Here is a 19,579-nt window from a genome sequence, read left to right as displayed (position 1 = left end):
CTGTCCCTGTACTTCCTGTTCACAGACTGAATGTTATACTGTCCCTGTGAAAACGCCACCACGACCTAAAGGTCGGAGAGGAAGTTCACCGTTTGTAAGCACGCATTATTACGGGTAGGATTTCCCCTCTTTTTCTACATTAAGTAAATTTTAATAGTATTCGTTTACTTCTGGAAAACAAAGTACAGGAGAGCTCAAATGTCTAAGGAAAGTACAGATAACTTCGGACAAGAAAAAAAAAAAAAGTTGGGGCTGGAGAGACCGCTCAGAGGTTAAGAGCACTGACTGCTCTTCCAGAGGTCCAGAGTTCAATCCCAGCAACCACATGGTGGCTCACAACTATCTGTAATGGGATCTGATGCCCCTCTTCTTGTGTGTCTGAAGACAACTACAATGTACTCATATGCATAAAATACATAAATAAATCTTTAAAAAAAAAAGTCGATGCTACGCTAGAATATCAGGATATCGCCAGAAGTGGAAAGTGCAGGACTGCTCTCGCCTTTGGATTTAAGAAGAGAAGCAAAGGAGGAAACAAAACCCTGCCTTGTTTCACCTATTCTTAAGGGAGCTCCTAAGAGCTTTAACTAACCTGTGCAAGAAACGGGCTTAGAAACAAGCCAGTAGTCACAATGGCAACTCTGAAACAGTACCAAGCGTGTGTAAAGGTCATATGATATAAATCTGTTTGTAAAGCAAAGAGAGTCTGCTACATAAACGTTGGCCTCTCCAGCAGCAACTTAATCAATTTTGTTCTGCAATTTAAAGTTGGACTGCCTTTCTCTGTTCAGTCCCACAGATGGTGTCTTCGCAGCCTGGATAATTATAGAATGAAAAGAACCGGCTTGAATCCCTTCAGAGATGTCTAACTTTCCTTAGCTGTTTTCTCATTGTTAACTGAGAGAAGTCGGTGCAGTACAGTTCTAAAATAAGTGTGCCAAAATAGACAACGCCCCTGCCGTTGGGCAGGTTTATGCACGTGCTCCACAGAGCCCTAAGAATGTAGCTTGTTTCTACAAGTGACTAGGCTTTTGTTAAAAAGAACTGTTATTTTTAAAACTTAACCTCACTTGAAGAAAACTCTTGAGAGATCTCAAGAGTTTAATGAGGCAGCGAGATATTCAGTGTCCGTATCTTTCCATCTCTGCTCATTTGGGGGCTTCCTTCGCTGGTATACAGTGGTGATTATGATGACAACAATTATCTGCCTTTTAAACACATCCATAACTCACAGATGCCAATAAGAATATGCAATTCTCCAGGGAGATGATCAGGAAGGAAATGACTGAAAAGCAGTGCTGGGGAATCTCTAATCCATAGTCAAATATCTAGATTGATTGTGTCACTTGCACCTGTATTGATTTCAACTGGAGTTGCTCACCCAGGGGAAAAATAAAAATGTGGAATAAAACTGATTTATGAGAACAAAATAAATCCTTTTGTGAGCAGTAATGAATTGGTGCTATTTAACCCTTTCCATCACAGGCTGAAAAATCTATTTATTTTTTCAAGAATGCTGAGCTAGCCAAAAGAAGTCGCATTAAAGTTCTACAAGCCACTACCCTGGGCCACCACACCAGGGAAGATATGCCACTCTAAACTTGATGGAAGGCAGGGGTTGACAGATGGCATACTTTCAGCTTTCCTAGGCCAACTTCAAAATGTCATCACCCTGATGGACTGGCAGGCCCACCATATTAGTGAATCGGTCAGTAAATGTTTGTTGTTATTTACGTGATGTATAAGGCAGCTGAGGTGGGAAAGACAAACCTGGCAGTTCATGGCACCAAAAGCATCTAACAGCTTTTTCATTTAATGTAAATGTTCATTAGTTTACTTAAACCTTGGTGGACGACAGCTAAATTGAGGGCTTTTCCCCACCATGCCTCCTCTCTCCCACTCAGCCCCTACTTTTACCACTGTGCAATGCCAAATTCAGGAGCATATTAAGGGCTAGTAGATAATTCAGTGGGTAAAGTCCTTGCAAGCACAAAGACCTACATTTGATCCACAAACCCATATGAACAAAGCCAGGCATGCGCTTTCTGTCTTGAAGACTTGAGTTCAGTCTCCACATGCGAACCATGGAACCCAGGTACCCACACGACTATACCCATACAATAAGGAAAGGTAAAAAAATTAAAAAGCCAAAAATGGTGGCGCATACCAAAGCTAGCAGATGTCTGGACTTGGTCGGCAGCCAGTGAGAGACCCTGTCCTTCAAAAAGCAAGAGCATATCACTGGAGAAGTTGTACCTGAAGTTCCCTTTGGACCCTAGATGTATATGCACACGTGTGTGTACCTGCACACACGCATACACCTGTACACACATAAATGCACGCCCATGAATGTGCACATGTGCTTGTGTGTGTTCGTGCCCTCATGAAACACACCAGAAACTATGAGAAGAGGCTAAAATATCTACAATCCGAAGACACACATTGCTATCTTAACATTTTGTTGCCTTTTGTTCTGTTCCTGTCATATCTGTTTGCTGCTGGGTTAGCTACTGGCATCTTTGTAACTGATGCTTGCTGTTTTGCAGATGTGAGACGATATGTTTTCAAGCGATGTATGTGCATTGGTACAATCTTGATCTTTTTATTATTCATCATGATTTATAACCTATGGACATTCAGGGACGTTGTCCCCATTCTCTGCTTCACCCTCCATAGCCCCAACTTGATTTTTATGACATAGAATACTAGGGGCAGACTTTTACAGATATTTTTATTTGTCCATCTGACTTTTTGCCTTTAAAACAATTAGGAAAGTAAAATTCTAGTGGTCTCAGTCTATACAAATCGATATAAATTGTAATCTTTTCATACTGGATTTATTTTAATAATCGGAAACTAATTACCATGAACAAACAATTGAACAGATTCTTTGCTTGGGGTGTATGTAAATTGTATGAGGTGTATCTGCTGAGGTGTATGTAAATTGTATGGGTTATATCTGCTGGGGTGTGTGTAAATTGTATGGGTTATATCTGCTGGGGTGTGTGTAAATTGTATGGGTTATATCTGCTGGGGTGTGTGTAAATTGTATGGGTTATATCTGCTGAGGTGTATGTAAATTGTATGGGTTATATCTGCTGGGGTGTATGTAAATTGTATGGGTTATATCTGCTGAGGTGTATGTAAATTGTATGAATTATATCTGCTGGGGTGTGTGTAAATTGTATGGGTTATATCTGCTGAGGTGTATGTAAATTGTATGGGTTATATCTGCTGGGGTGTGTGTAAATTGTATGGGTTATATTTGCAGTAAAGGCTTGAGCTAGAGATCTTTGTATACAAATGACTATTCACTCCATGTTAGCGTGGTATCTAACTGGCGTCATGTAATGAAGTCACCCAGAGTGCGTTTTAAGAGCATATTTTCTATCTTCAGAGAGGTGGAAAAAATGGTTAACTTAGAGATTTATAAACATGCAAAAAGGCTGGTGTTAAGAATGGTGTGTTTCTAAGACACCACCGTGACACCAGTGCTTCCACTAACACTATATAAAAATAAGTGAACACAACCACAAAAAGAAAAATATGTGAACAAAACCCCAATGAGAAATACGACTTCTTTATGTAGAAAATTACAAAACTTTACTGGAAGATATAAAGTACTTAAATGAATGGAATGATGATACATTTCAGCAGGTGAGACATATCTAAAGATTTTAATTCCTCGACAATAAATTTATTAGGGAGAGAAGCCATTAAACAAACCTGTGGTATTTTGTTCAAGTTAATCTGACATGCAGTCAGGAGAATATGCATATGAGAACCAAGATCTTCAATTACAACGCATAATGAGCTGGAGGGTGAGGTAGAACTTTACTTAAAGATATAAAAGTATTGCAAAGGTTTTAGCTTTGAGAACCAGCAAATTAATTGAGCACATGGGTGATCTGTCAGACAGATGGGGGGTGGAGGGGGACAAGCACCTCAGAAGCCAGAAGCAGTGTATCTCTGAGGCTCAGTCTCCTCTGTACTCAGCCAAGTCCAGCCACACATATGCTCCAGCTCTGGATAGAGAATATGCGTCACACAATAATAAGCAAATATTTAACTAGCCAAAATTAGAGCACCATTTCAGATCTCATAAGCATACAAAAATAAGTTGGGTAAAATACATAATGTTAGAATGACTATTAAGCCTCATGCATAATACTTAAGCTGCCTTGAATATCAGATCGAGTTTTAAGGCCTCGAAAACAAAAAAAGAAAACTAAAGCAATCTCTCATTTTACCTATCAAATTAGCATGGTTACAGCTAGATGGACGTACTTACACATGGTCAGAAGGCATCTGAATTGATGTGGCTTTTCCTGAAAGCATTATGCCAATGAAAATCAATAAATTATCTAAAAGTTCCTGAACCTGTAATTTAGAAAAAATTTAAAAGCTGGAAGTCATAAGGAAATATGTGGACATACTCAAGAATCTAAACCCCAGCAAAGGGTGTTGTTAGTATACTTTGCTGTGTTTATATTAGCTCATAGTGCATGTGTGTGATGTAGGTGTGTGCACATGTGTGCACATGGGATGATTTGATGAGACATTCCCGTGGCCTCGTTAGGTATGAAACCCAAGAAACCCTCACAGCAAATTTCAAATATATTTCTCTTTCCCCCCCCCTCCATCCATCTATCTATATATCTACCTATGTCTGTCTGTCTATATTTATGTATCTACCTATTTAGGTATATATGTATGTATGTATATATGTATGTATCCATCCATCCATCTATCTATCTATCTATCTATCTATCTATCTATCTATCTATCTATCTATCTAATCAATCTATCCTATGTATCTACATATCTACATATGTATATATGCATGTATCTGTCCTCTATCTTCCAATATATCTATCTATGTGTCTATGTATCCATTATTTATCTATCTACCTATCTACCTATGTCTGTCTGATTGCAGTATGTATTTATGTATGTATGTATGTACCTATCTATGTCTGTCTGTATATACGTATGTATCTATCTACCTATTTATGTCTATCTGTCTGTATGTATGTATCTATCTGTCATCTATTTATCAGTTGATCTATTCTTTTGTTTATTAAAAACCCCATACTTTTATCCATCTTATAAACATCACAGATGCATTCCTTCTGGGATCTTCTTCTTGGCTGGTCTTTAATCATCTGTTCCAGTTACTTTAAATGTCATTGGCCTGAAGACCTTTCCTGACCCTCAATGGATATTAAGTTCATTATTATGAAATACCCTAGTGATACATGATTTTGGCTTAACTGCTCTCAAGTTTGTAATCTTGTACTTTTGAATGGTTGTTTGGCTAATTCTCACCATTCCTGTGACATTAGGAGCCCCTCTCTACAGGGACTACACTTTAGTTCCCCACTGCTTCTCCAGCCCCATCATCCTCTTTCTTGCTTTGTGGGACAAGCTAAATGCCAGGATGTCATATGGACAAATGAATCAATATTTGAATTCGATTCTGTATTTTCAAATTTCTCCTTTTTTTGAGTAAAAAAAGTTCTTTCCATATCTCTCTAAAACTATATGACTAGAAAAATATGTGATTTTTTTTTTTTGGCAAATGTGCACAAATTAAAAACCCAAACTTCTGAAAACTATTCAAAGTTGAGTTTTTAAAAATCATTACATAAGACTCTTAGATTTTGTGTCACTAATAATTTAGTGAACTAACTCCTTAAGAACACACAGTTGGGAAATGTTGTTTTTAAGTGGGCTGTTCTCCATATCAGAACTAAGTAAACTCGTGTAGTTCTGCAGCCAGGAGAACAAGACTCTCAGTTCTCATGAGCCTGTAGATGGAGAGACAGCCCTTCACCATTTACACATGTCTGCTCCCGAAGCCTCGCAAAGGAAATCTGGGACTCAGAGAAGGGATTCCCTGCCCTAGGGGGAATGCGTCATAGAACCTGGATAAAGGTGCTTGGTAGAGTTTTTCTCTTTCCCTGTATAAATAATTCTCCAACTTCATTCTGAAATCATTTCATAGGCAACCTTTATTATGTAAGTTATTTACTGAAGAATGCCTCATTACAAAATTCATATTATTAAACTTCATAGGAATGCTTGTGTTCCTCAAATCTCTATGAGCAGACACCCATGTGGCTCTTTCATTTAACAGGTACTGAACAGGTGCCATAGGAAAATAGGTGGACCCACTACAAAGAGATGAATGGTGGAGTCACATAGGTTCTAGCACATCTACTTCTTGGCTGACTTGAAGTCTCTCAGACAAGGTCTGAGAGTTGCTCAATGGTTTAAGTTGTTCTCCTTTTTAATAGAAAGAGGGATTTTATTTTTTAATCTATGCCAAAGGCATAGGCATTTTGTGGGGTGCATTGATTTACTTGAGTGTCCCTGGAAGGAGTTAGAATGAGCATGCTCCAGTATGATGGTGCCAGGCAGAGTTCCAAGTGAGAGCTTGACCGTGGCCTGCTCATCCTCTGGGGTATTTGTGGGCTGAGTTCAGTGACTCTGGGTGTGGTCCACGGTGCCTATTTACATAAACCATCACTGTGTTGTTGCCTCAATAGACATGATGGCTCAGGCACACTCATTCATTATGTCAGGAAAACAGCCAATTAGATATAAGACACAAATCCAATAAGCTGCTGCACAAGGGTTGAGGGGAGATGAATTCTAAAACAAGTTTGATAAATTAATGCTTAACTCCATTCTTATGGAAGGCTCTGTCCCAATAATACATTTCAATAGCCTTATTGGCCACAACGTGATGTGGAGTCAGGAATGTCAATATATGCCCTAAATATACATTCTCTAGCCAAAAATTTAAAATGACATAGATTTTTTTTTTCAAACAACACGCAGTTATTTTTAAGCCAGATGACTGTGCCTTTAAGAGTCCTTCATTTTCACATGGTAAAGGAGGAAGGCTCTGGCCTGTTGTCCTGGTGCCTACAAGGTAATGGATCACCTACCACATCCTCATTTATTTCTCTATCTCTGTAAGGAACTATACAGTCAAACTTGTCTCCCATAAATGGATACATAGTTGCACCTGTCACTTGTCAGCTTTTGATGGGAAGTTGTATAAGGGACTATCATGGCTGCCCCATTCTTCTCCTGGGCGTTAGGTGTCATACCCCAGAGTTTTATTGTAAAACCTGGCATCTGGATGTATACTATTGAACCTTATATTCTCAAAATATAGACTCTGGAGTAAGGACAAACAGCCCTAAGAGACAGACTGACAAGAAGCCAGGTCAATATTTGGTAGTAATGGTAACATTGGCTGCCAGGCAGAGAAAGTACTCTCAGCCCTGCTTCTTCCACCATGGAAAATTCACTCCACAGCACCTCAGTGGAGCTAAGTCTGACTGCCCTTCCCTCCAACTCATTACGGGGAAATGAATTCAAATTGCTTGAAAAGAAGCGGCCTCTTTCATCTTCCCACTGACTGACACACAGCTACAAAGTTCTCCAACGGGGATTCCAAGTTACAAGCTGTCCTGCATCCCGGGAACAATTCCCCCACTGCAGTTCCTCCCTGGGGGCAGCCTGTCAGATATACTGCATGGTTTGCCAGCAGGACTTGGAAAATACACAGCTCCCTCCACAGTGAAAAACAGGCCCCAGGGACGATAAAACAAAGCAGCCCCTTTCTGAACTGCCCCAGCCTTTCCGCAGTCTCCTTGTAACTCGAGGAAGGAATTTCCAGGGATCATTATTTTCTTTTACCTGCCCGAGAAAACAAATGCTCCCGTATCTCCTTTCGCTTTGTAATTTTTTTTTAAAAGCAGAGTTTATTGGTGTGGGGAGAGAGGGAGAGTGGGTATGGGTAGGAGGAGATCATGCGCAAAATCCCTGTATCTCTCTAGGTAACCTTGACCCAGACTCTGCATTTTCCGAGAGTTCTTTTCATATTTGTTGAGATCTGCAGCATTTGACTAGTCACAGCCCCTTCCTGGTGACTGGCAACCCCTAGGCAGAGGAAGTCAGCAGGCAGGAGCATTTGAAGGGGTGTGGACCACACAGGCACTCCTGTCTCCTGGAGCTGATTGGAGCCCAGGAGAGGAGAGAATAGCTCCTTCACGTGCCCCTCCTTTGTCTTCTGCTGGAGGCAAATTCCATTAATATGAAAGGCAGCTCCCCCTGGCAGGGGCTCTGTAGGCTGAGAAAGCCTTGTTCCTCACTCAACATCAAATCACCCCCAAATAGCCAGACCCTCCCACAATTCAGTATTCCCCATGCCACCCCGACTCCAGGGACACAGGGCTCTGTCTTCCTCTAAGCATTCTTATCCACATGCATTTTGCAACTTCGTAGTTTGTTTTTTGTTTATAACCATTGGAGAAGGACTTGCAGGCAAATCATAAAAGACAAAGAATATTTAACCCTGCAAGGGGCCCTGCAGAAACAGGAATCCACCCCAGGCTCCCCCTGTGACCCTCTGGGCACCTGTCCTAGGGCTGTGTCACCCTTCCCATCTGAGTCTGAAACACTGTGCCCATTCCGAATTATTCTCCATTAGAAAAATGTGTTCTCACCAAGTATCTATGCAATTCCCTGCAAAGACAAGAGGTATCTATTGCAGAACATTTTTTTTTTTAAATCTTGGTTTATTAAAAAAAAGAGAGAAAAATGGGACTATAAGCCATTCCTAAATATAATCACACAGAGATAATACCGTTTAAATTGCTGTTTTCTATTTGTTTTTTGAATGGTGGCTGTCAGTTCTTCTGAGCAAGGGATACACAGTTACTGCTAATTTCAACCTCACTCTTTCCTTCTCTTTCCCTGACATTTCCTGGTCTCAGACTGCTTCTCGCCTTTGTTCATTGGAGAGACGACCTCCTGTCAGAGGTGTCCCTGAAGGGGAAATAACACATAAAACTCATGTGTTCTACCTGTCTCTAGTCTAGAGTGGAACTTCCAGAAACCAAAGTCGAGGTTATAGCAATACTAGGTTATCAATCCCAGTTTACACTAAAGACATTTCCCTTGGAGATGTTGCAAGACTCTTTTTATTTTCTCAATAACCCACAGCCTCTTTCTCAAATTCGTGTCTTTATTCTGCACTACAACACCAAATAGGGGATTTGAAGAAAGGAGTATTTGAAGATGAATCCTGAGCTGCCGTGCACAAAGGACTCAGCAATTAGAACATCTCAGACACAAAACAGTCTGCCAGGTCACTAGGCGCTGGAGATCACTTCCCAGGCCATTCAAGGGGAGGATAATGAAGAGCTAAACAATTCACAGAAAACTCCACAATCACTGCTCAGGAAAAGAGCAGGATGTGTGGCTAAGACACACCATTGTCTACTAAAAATAGGACCGCTCTGAGGACCACAGAAAGCTGGGTGGTGGCAGAGGGCTGGCATTGGAGGGAAAAAAAAATGCCCTGAAGTAATTCAGAGCCTTTTGTTTTTCTCTTCATGAAGTTCCTCTCTATTTCCTATCTTGGGAACTGGATAGTTTTATAATATTTGAGTTGAAAATGTTTAAAAACTGCAACACTGCTAACATCCACCAAAACTCTTGGCACAAATTGTTTTCATGCATGTGGCTAAATAGTCACTTACAATTTTGAAGCCAGTTTCATGTGAGCCAAGGTTTTGTTACTTAATTTACTGCTGTTTTTATTGAATTCACACATTCTCTTTATTTAAAAATAGCACAAATTAAATATGTATGAAGCTATTATAAACCTGTTACCTAGAATTAAAATTGTTAATGGATATATACGAAGTAAACACTCCAACAGCAGCAAATTGCAGACACTAGGGGTTTTTCTACTGATCATGGTGAGTTCATGGCTCACCTAAGCCAGGTGAGAGACTCACTCCTGAGAGACTTTGAATAGAACACTAACTGCAGAGCAGTGAACCACACCTGCTTCGCCCCAGGAAAATGGCATGGCTGAGGCAAAGCAGGTACCATTCCAAGAACTAAGTACTAACCCTTCCTGTACATGGTGAGATACATGATCTTCCATTCCCTGGTGCAGAAGCACTTCACTTAAATTTGCAACTCTTGCTGGCTTGTGCTGCTCTGTCCGTCTCTGGCTGTGTTTCCAGAGTTGTGGCCATTAAAACACGGAGAACGTCAGCTTTCTCCCACATCTTCCCCTGACTAATTATGTTCTGTTTGTCTTTCCAGCATCTGGGTTCTTGCCTTCAATGCTTGAGAATAGCTTGGCTGGGGTACCCCTCTTACCTCGCCGATTTGCAGGTTTCTTCTGGGTCCAAATTTTGGTGCTCTGTGTTATAGACCTAGTAAAAAAAACTAGTGGAAAGTCTAACTAATCAAGTCTTTTCCACATATTGATACTCTTGTACTTTAAGGACAATGACCTACAACAATGCTTGCAACAATGTTTGTAACAATGCTTGCAATAAAACCTGCAGTTCTGGGTAGCCAAGGTTCATTACCAGACAGATAAATTCAAGCTGGGACAGCACAGGGTTCTGATCATAGTGATCTGAGAGTGAATGAAGGCTGCAGGCAATTTTCCTAAAAGTTACTTAGTGACATTAACGTCTAAATTCATGTGCTATGATTTATAGATATATAAAACTATACTTAGTAACAAAATCCAGGAAAATAAAGGCTATAAATGTCCATGACTATTGAAGAAAATGAGAGACAGAGGGGCCAGTAGGAAGTACTGTCCTATTATTGATTCAAAACCCCAGTATCACCAACGTGTAAATGTCTCTGTTGGCAACACAGCGCCACCTTCATAAAAACAACATCAGACAGGCTCTATGGAACCGGAACTTCATTGTCTAAAGGATTATAAGGAAGAAAATTATAAAACAAATAATACGCCAGAAATAAGCACACAATTTGGCATCATTTGTGTGAGAAGATGTATGTATGGGAAGAATAACTTAATCATGTAATGGAGGGACATATGTAGACAGAGACATGGATGGCTAGGTAGACAGACAGACAAATGACAGATAGACAGACAGGTGGAGACTAGGCATTTCCATTTCATCTGAGATTTAAGAACAGATTGGAATTTTTGTCTGCTTTTCATTTTTGTCTTTTAAACTTTGACTCAAAGGAAAATAATGTCGGACAAAAGGATAACTTTTAGGGAAAGAGAATCTCCTGATACGTGCTCCCTAAGTCGTTTCAAACTGTGGCCCTGACTTTGTGAAGTTTTTGGTTCACTGCTGGAGTTGCCACTTGGAACAAGGATCCTGGGAGGGTGTTTGCAGACAGAGCTGGCTGTTCTGCCTTGAGAAATAATGGCCCAGGTACAGGCACCTGCTCCGCCCGTCTTGGGAATCCTGACTGCTGTCTCTTCTTCAGCAGCCATCAGAGCTGTTCATCATATCAAGGAAATAATCAATCAGTCGCCCTACAATTCAGCAAGCGTTGTATGACTCTAGGAAGCAGATGATCTCTTTTATAACTTTGACGAATTAATGTCTAATTCCTTTCTTAAGAAGCCACACAGACCTCCCTATACTCAGTATAAATGCCACCTGGCTGCCGATAGCCAACAGACAAGATGTCCAAATCCTTGTACTTGACTTCCAGTGAACCAACAAAAGGAGGTTTCTGGGACTGACTCCAACCAAGATGCTCCCCCACTTCCCGCCTTGCCCCTCTGACGCCAAGTCGAAAGCACACCACAGGACTCTCTAAGTCAAGCCTTGTAATTGCTTCCAATTTGTCTGTTTTGCTTTTGGCAATTAACAAGCTGAAATGTTATCACAGAAGAGTTCATCTCATTTATAAGACTAGGTTTTCCCGCCACTAAAATATGCAGGCGCTCTGTCCTTCACTACCGGCAGGAGATAAATGGCTGGTTTTCGTTGCTGAAGAATATATAATGGTTAAAAAGTCACTTTTTTCCTCCAGCTCTACATAAATCACGGAACTAGTCAATATTTAATAATGCTTGCCTTGGTCTGGAGTCCCTTGATCACCCCTGTCATGTGTAATAGCTCCCTCTCCGATATCTTTGACATAAAAGCCCAGCTTTACTGAAATGCTAACATGTAGAGGGTCATTACGGATCGACATTTACCTTAATCTGTGACTGCCAACCATGAACCGATAAATTCCAGCAGATTCCACTGGGAGAAATCAGTAAACTTCTCGGTGGAAAGACGTGAAGGAAAATTCTGCCGAGGACAGAATACATTTTCTACAAGGGCTGCTTAGCAAATGGATTCTGACTTTTGAAAGTTCTCTCGCTGCCCAGCTTTGCAACATTTAATACCGTTTTGATGGTTTGAGAGACGGGATGACAACCAGAGATGACAGGACTTAGAAGGCAAGCAGAAATGTTCTCCGCAAAAACAATGCAAGATTAAACAGGAGGAGAACATGGTCCTTGCATTATTCACCCGGCAGCCTCCGTTAGAAAGAGCTGGGCTGTCATGGGTCCGGCCTAAATGTTGCTTCTTTTTTTCAAATCGATCATCGCTCCTTCACCTCATAATCTTCTGAGTGTTTCACAGCAGAATACATCAAAGCCCTGATTGCATAAAAAAGGGACACGCCAATCTTTGAGGGGATCAGCCAAGCCCCTGACTCAGAGTCCATTCAGTGTGCATTGCTTATTGGCTTGCAGACACACTACGGAATTTGAGGAATGGCCTCCTCAAAGCCTTGAAAGGTTCATTTCCCTTTTTCTTTTGCTTCTACACATTTTGGGGATGCAATTAAGTCGTACAAGCAAACATAACACAGACACAAACAAATGATATTCTCTTTTCTTTTTACTAGAGCCTGTCTATTTGCTACTAGTTTAAAAACCAAATATTTAAAACATCTCCTAGAAAATGACCATGCCTTTTTTGGAGAAAGTGATAAAGGTTACAGTTACTGAAAATACAAATAAAATTTTCTAGTAAGACACACCCTGTAGTGCTTCTCTGGTAGGCTGTGCTTATGTGAGTTGTGCTAACAGAACCCAACATACTTAATTGGAGAATTTAATGATATTTTCAAGAACCACCAATGGTCCAGCCCCTCATTTAATTTAGTACTTGCATACTATCATATCATCTGCAAATAGTGATACTTTGACTTCTTCCTTTCCAATTTGTATCTCCTTGATCTCCTTTTGTTGTCTAATTGCTCTGGCTAGGACTTCAAGTACTATGTTGAATAGGTATGGAGAAAGTGGGCAGCCTTGTCTAGTCCCTGATTTTAGTGGGATTGCTTCACTTGCCACACCCGGATTACCAAGTTAGTGGAGAATTATGAAAATGGCAACCAGAAACAAGTTACCTGGGGTGAAGTACGAAATCAAGGCTGAAGCCTTCTCACAAATAATATTTTAGGCTTGATTTGTGTTCAGGCAAGGAAGGGACACACAGAAACTCTCGCTAGAGATCTAGCTCAACACCCCAGAGGTGACTGAAACCATAGAGCATGCCAACCCCCAACTGTATAATGGAATGTCTGTACCTATGGTGATGTTTAATTTCTATGTTAGAAAGTCAGAGGCTGATAAGAAGTAACAAATAAACCGAGCAATTATTTCAATATGGTGGAAGAGAGACCATATACAGTGTTCCTTTTTCTTTCTGGAATTTTCTATTTAACATTTCAGCTAGTTGACCACAGGTAGCTTAAATACCAGAAACAAAAGTCCCTTTGTCCTGTGAACCCAACCTGAGTACAGAGGGCAAGAACCATCTATATTGTATGTTGATACACACCTTACTGGACCCTGCCCTGGTTGTGGCCCTCACTGCAGCACTGGGTATCATGCGCATGCGCACAATGAGCACGCCTCTCTAACTCTTCTACATAGGTTGGATATTTTAGGGGAAAAAAAATCCGGAAATAGAAATTAGGCTAAAAGCAAATGTTCAGGTACAGATAAACAGTTTTCTGATGTGATTGAAGGTCTAAGAATTGCACACAATTTACCTTGATCTGCATAGAAACTTCCGGTGAAATGGACTGAGTAGGTTAAGCGCCCGTTAGGGTGCGCAGGCGCATCCCACCTCACGTGGGCTTCCCGGGATCCCTCAGGTTTGACAAGCACGTTGACCACGCCTTCCGGAGGAGCTTCTAGAGTCCGGTTTCCTACCTGTGAGCATACAAAGGGTTTACTTTGTTTGCAAATAAAATTTGTGCGTGCTGTGGTTTGAGCATATTTCTTCAAAGAATCTTTTTGCCGTGAAGCAAACTGTTTGCGGCAGTAGCATCCTGTCTGCACGCCTCTTTTTGTCAGGGTCTAGACAGAGCTTGTGTGTTTCCTCCTCCTGCTGAGAAAGCTTAGAATTTCAGTTCCTGACCAAGACACTGGATTGTGATTTCTGCAGGATTTCAATTGGTTCACAGTGAGCTTGTGCTCCTGGCTGTGGATAACCATAGACTATTTTCAGAGATGCTTAGAGATGATTTTTAAGTCATTGTAAAAGAAAGAGAGATACAAATGATGTGCTTTCCTAAATTTCCAATTTCTTGATGGGAGGGATAGACTTTTGTGAAAATGCCACTAGAACACTCTCCCCTCTCCCCTCTCCCCTCTCCCCTCTCCCCTCTCCCCTCTCCCCTCTCCCCTCTCCCCTCTCCCTCTCCCTCTCCCTCTCCCTCTCCCCTCTCTCCAATCTCCCCTCTCCCCTCTCCCCTCTCCCCTCTCCCCTCTCCCCTCTCCCCTCTCCCCTCTCCCTCTCCCTCTCCCTCTCCCCTCTCTCCAATCTCCCCTCTCCCCTCTCCCCTCTCCCCTCTCCCCTCTCCCCTCTCCCCTCTCCCCTCTCCCCTCTCCCTCTCCCTCTCCCTCTCCCCTCTCTCCCCTCTCCCCTCTCCCCTCTCCCTCTCCCTCTCCCTCTCCCTCTCCTCTCCCCTTCCTCTCCCTCTCCCTCTCCCTCTCCTTCTCCCCTCCCCTCCCCTCTTCTCTCCTCCCTTCCCCTTCCCCTTCCCTCACCTCCCTTCCCCTTCCCCCTCTCTTGTCTGAGCTCTGAGCTGTGTTCCTCTTTTGTATGAAAAGATGGCACCACCAGCTGAAGTTCCCTGAAGAAGTTACATCTATTTTAAAGAGCCTGGATGACTAATTAGGGTCCCTTGTGTTTGTTAAGTGTTGGTATATTGCATATCCAGAGCCAGAATCATCTTGAGCTATCTCTATTTTTTTTTAATTTTTTTTTTTTACCCTGAATAGTCTTTTACCACCCATGTCTGAATCTGATTCACACCTCTTGACCATCAAGTGAAATCTTAGGAATGTATTCAATGAGCAGACAAGTGACCTTCACCAATCTGAAAGCCAAGTATATCAACAGACAGCATCTGATATCTACAGAAAAGTTTCTGGCTTCTCTGTTGCCTGCCTACCTAGTGTTCCCACCAATGTATCTGATGACAGCATGGATTTACTTATTTGATTGTTTACCTACCTTTTGGTTATGTAACTATGAAATGTTATGTAATCATTTATTTGTGTAACCTGCCGCTCAGAGCAGCCAGAATCCACATTTCTGTGTCGTGCCCATTCACATTTAGTTCAGAATGAGCTGTCTCTGACTCCTCATGGAGTGAGGCTGCATTTTGCATGGACACATCATGATGGCATCAAGTAATAAATGTCCCCTAGTGAATATCACCGAGAAACAATCACATCAGAGGTTGACAGGATGTTGATCTGCTCATACAGAAAATGAATTGCTTCAAAAGGAAGGCTCTGAGATAAAGATGAGTCTTAAACTGGACAAGGATCAACAATGGCTCAATAACTAAGTGTCCAGTAACTAATAGGCCAATAAAAACCAAGTGTCCAAAGGAAGAGGTAATTGTTGGCAAGAAAGTAGAAACAGGTCCATGGCCATTTTTATTATTTTTTTAATCACTGGCTAGTACTTGGTAAACTGAGCACCAGTGGTCTTTCATATTTAGACTTTCAAAGTTTATTGAATATGCAGGTAATTTTCACCTTATTCTTTGTGTGTGCATGTCTCTACCTATATGTACAGGTGAATGGTGTGCATGTACATGTACTTGTGGGGCTAGAAGGCAACTACAGGTATTGTTCTGTAAGAGCTACCTATTTTGTTTTTAAGACAGCACCTATCACTGGCCTAGAACTGATCAACAGACTAGGTTTGCTTGTGGGAACATGGTAGTCTGTCTTCCAAGAGATGGGGTTGGGTTATCCGTGCACACCACCACATCTAGGTTCTGGAGAGTCAGACAGAAGTTCTCATGCCTTTAGAGAAAGCACTTTACCAACTGACTCTGTTCCTAGCCCTGGCTATAGTTGTATACTACAAACAGGCTCATTCTCCCCTAACAAGGAGATCAAACACAAGCTCCTGTGGTAGACAAATGGTCTCTATTATGAAGGTTTGATTTGTTAAGGTGAATACATTTCTCCAATTATGAAAATAAGTGTGAAAAAGACTGAGTGTTCCTTTGCCCCTTATTAGAATTGGGAACAAAACACCCATGGAAGGAGTTACAGAGACAAAGTTTGGAGCTGAGACGAAAGGATGGACCATCTAGAGACTGCCATATCCAGGGATCCATCCCATAATCAGCTTCCAAACGCTGACTCCATTGCATACACTAGCAAGATTTTGCTGAAAGGACCCTGATATAGCTGTCTCTTGTGAGACTATGCTGGGGCCTAGCAAACACAGAAGTGGATGCTCACAGTTAGCTATTGAATGGATCACAGGGCCTCCAATGGAGGAGCTAGAGAAAGTACCCAAGGAGCTGAAGGGATCTGCAATTCTATAGGTGGAAAAACAATATAAACTAACCAGTACCCCGCTGGAGCTTGTGTCTCTAGCTGCATATGAATCAGAAGATGGCCTAGTTGGCCATCAGTGGAAAGAGAGGCCCATTGGTCATGCAAACTCAGTACAGGGGAACGCCAGGGCCAAGAAGTGGGAGTGGGTGGGTAGGGGAGTGGGTGGGGGAGCATGTGGGGGACTTTTGGAATAGCATTGAAAATGTAAATGAAATAAATAGCCAATTAAAAATTTAAAAAAAAAGAGAAAAAGACTGAGTGTTCATTTTTAGTAAGTGTGAGATCACAGGTGTTTTGTCATTATCGGAGAAGAGATCTGGGTTCTTTGGGGCTGAGCTGTCTGCTCATACCTTGCTTCAGTCACAAACAGCTATGCACAAAAAGTGATGAAAAGCTAGATTGGAGAGATTCTTTCCATCCTGTCAACATTTGTAACAGTGCAGCTTCTTTAACTATGTGTACAGTTCCAATCATTGTACAGAAAGGGGCTTAAAAGAGCTTCAAATGAAATGACACTTGAAAAATCAAATAATGATAATTTCAGATAATTATATTATTCATTTCAAATGCCTGGCTAATTCAAGATAAACAGATTTTTAGGTTCTTTCAGTGTTTGGATAAACATTCTGACTTTTATTCTATAAAAAAGTTGACAACTATACCATTTTTCTCTGACCAGGAAGGATTTTTGATTGTTTCTTTCTTCCTTTTTTTTTTTTTTCTTCTTAAATATTTATGTTGCCTTAAAAAGGAAAAGGTCCTTGGAAGGGTAGAAGTTGCCTCAGTTCTGACCAAAAAGATTTCCTTTGAAATAGATAATAAATGTAAAAACTAATATGCGTAAAAGCACAGAAACATTTCAACATAATTTCCATACATAATAAAACTCTTATCACACTCGTGAAACTCTTAGGTAAGTAATATTGATTTACTTTTTCATCATCTTTTAAAGATGAACGCTGTTGGGAAGTCTGAGGACTCATAGAACATGCATGCTTTGGAATGAGCTGAAACACTAGATCAAGAGTAGCTCCCCCTGCGTCCTCCAACAGCTTCAGGAGAATTTTTTCTTGAAAGATTTATTTTATCGGTTTTATTTATGTGTTGGTATGTGTTTCTGTGTGTGGGCGTGTGAGTACAGGAGCCCACAGAGGCCAAAAGGAGATGTTGGTTTCCGTGGAGTTGGGGTCTCAGGAAGTTGTGAGCAGGTTGACTTGGGTGTTAGGAACCACACTCGGGTTCTCTGCAAGAGCTATGATTGCCCTTAAGCCGGTGGTTCTCAACCTCCCTAATGCTGTGACCCTTTGATACAGTTCCTCATGTTGTGGTGACCCCTAATCATATTTTTGTTGTTACTTCATAACTGTAATTCTCCTACTGTTATATATTGTAATATAAATATCCAATGTTTTCTGGTGGACTTTTCTGGGAAAGGGTCATTTGACCCTCAGAGGGGTTATGGCCCACAGGTTTAGAACAACTGCTCTTAAGCTCTCAGCCATCTGAAGTATTGGTTTTTTTTTATATTAGAAATAATTCAAAAGTCAAATATGTTCTTTAAATCGACAATAATGGAGTAGGTCACAGAGGAATTAAACGGGAACAGAAAACAGTTTTGTCTTAACCACCCCATATACCTCCCTTCGGTCAGGCTGTGGTGACAAAACACATCAAGTCATCAGTCTTATTGTATCAAAACAGCAAGAACGTGCAATTGATGCACAAATGACTTAGTTTTAAATCCCCTGTTTTTCCAATTCCATACCTTTTTTCCTCTTATGAACCATTTGCCTATGTGAACAGTGTCCTCATTCATGTATGGGCAACAGTGAAGCATGTTCATCTAAGGGCACACTGAACAGTGTCCTCCTACATGTGTGGGGCTGGACAGTGTCCTCCTGCATGCGTGGGGCTGGACAGTGTCCTCCTGCATGTGTGGGTAACAAGGCTATTAAATATGCGAAGGATTTTTTTTTTAAACAAAAACAAAAAAAACCCACACAGCATATTTCTGTCTCCAAACTGTCGAAATCATCAATACTGATAGGCTGAGTGCAGGAGAGTAAAGAGTAAAGTGCCAAGCGGAGAAGATGATCTTGCACTCCAAAGTCAGCGTGCAGACTGGACTGGACGGGGACCTGGCAGAGGTGATTTTACAATCCAATTCCCCTTTCCCTTTCTATCAGGGGCTGTAGTATTTGATTTCTTAAGGTTAATGTTGCCTATTGTCTGTTCAGTACAGAGATCGATAGCTGTGTCCCCTTATTTAAAGTTTCTAGAGTATCTTGTAGATGAGGTGGGGCACCCAGAACTATAATTTACACTTTACCCTGAGCAAAAGTACAAGTTTGTAAGCTCATAGAATGTATTCCTTTACTCCTTCTTTCTCTTCTTCCTCTTCCTCCTCTGCTTCTTCTTGTCTTCTTCCTCTTCCTTTTGCTCTCTCCCCCCCCCCCCCCCATGCTCTTTCTCTGAATAGAGAAGTGCTAGCCTCCTTCCATCTCTGCTTTTAAGGGCGAGTATCCATCAGAGGGCTCTGATTGTAAAAGCTATAACAACTCAAGCTTAGTCTCTGTGATGTGGGGCTTTAGCTTCTGAGAAAGCAACCAATCTCTAAATGGAAGGTGTGATCCAAAGTAAGGAAGAACAGTTGAATTAAAGAGCTGATTCTCATGGTAATATTCATATAATGTAGTATTAAACAAAGACAGAGTGTATTAAAATGACAGGAAATTAGCAAACATTGACAAAAAAAACCCTATAATTAGTATTTCTCTTTTTTAAAAGAGGCTAAACTCATTTAATCAAGGAAAATGCATAAGAGTGTAATGTATTATTTTCAAACTGAAAATGCTTTGCTGGGCTGTG

General features: G+C 41.1%; 1 protein-coding gene across 2 annotated transcripts in view; it reads right to left on the bottom strand.

Annotated features, from left to right (window-relative positions):
- Positions 1 to 19,579, bottom strand: part of Ush2a (usherin) — a 702,660-nt gene that overhangs the window by 296,888 nt on the left and 386,193 nt on the right. For both annotated transcript variants that reach the window (NM_021408.3, XM_017319869.1), the window contains one exon: positions 13,888 to 14,050. In NM_021408.3, coding sequence (NP_067383.3) covers positions 13,888 to 14,050 — 163 coding nt within the window. The remainder of the gene's footprint in view (positions 1 to 13,887; positions 14,051 to 19,579) is intronic.

Source organism: Mus musculus, chromosome 1 (genome assembly GCF_000001635.26).
Source record: "Mus musculus strain C57BL/6J chromosome 1, GRCm38.p6 C57BL/6J".
NCBI lineage: Eukaryota > Metazoa > Chordata > Mammalia > Rodentia > Muridae > Mus > Mus musculus.
This window is presented reverse-complemented; position numbering and strand designations above follow the sequence as displayed.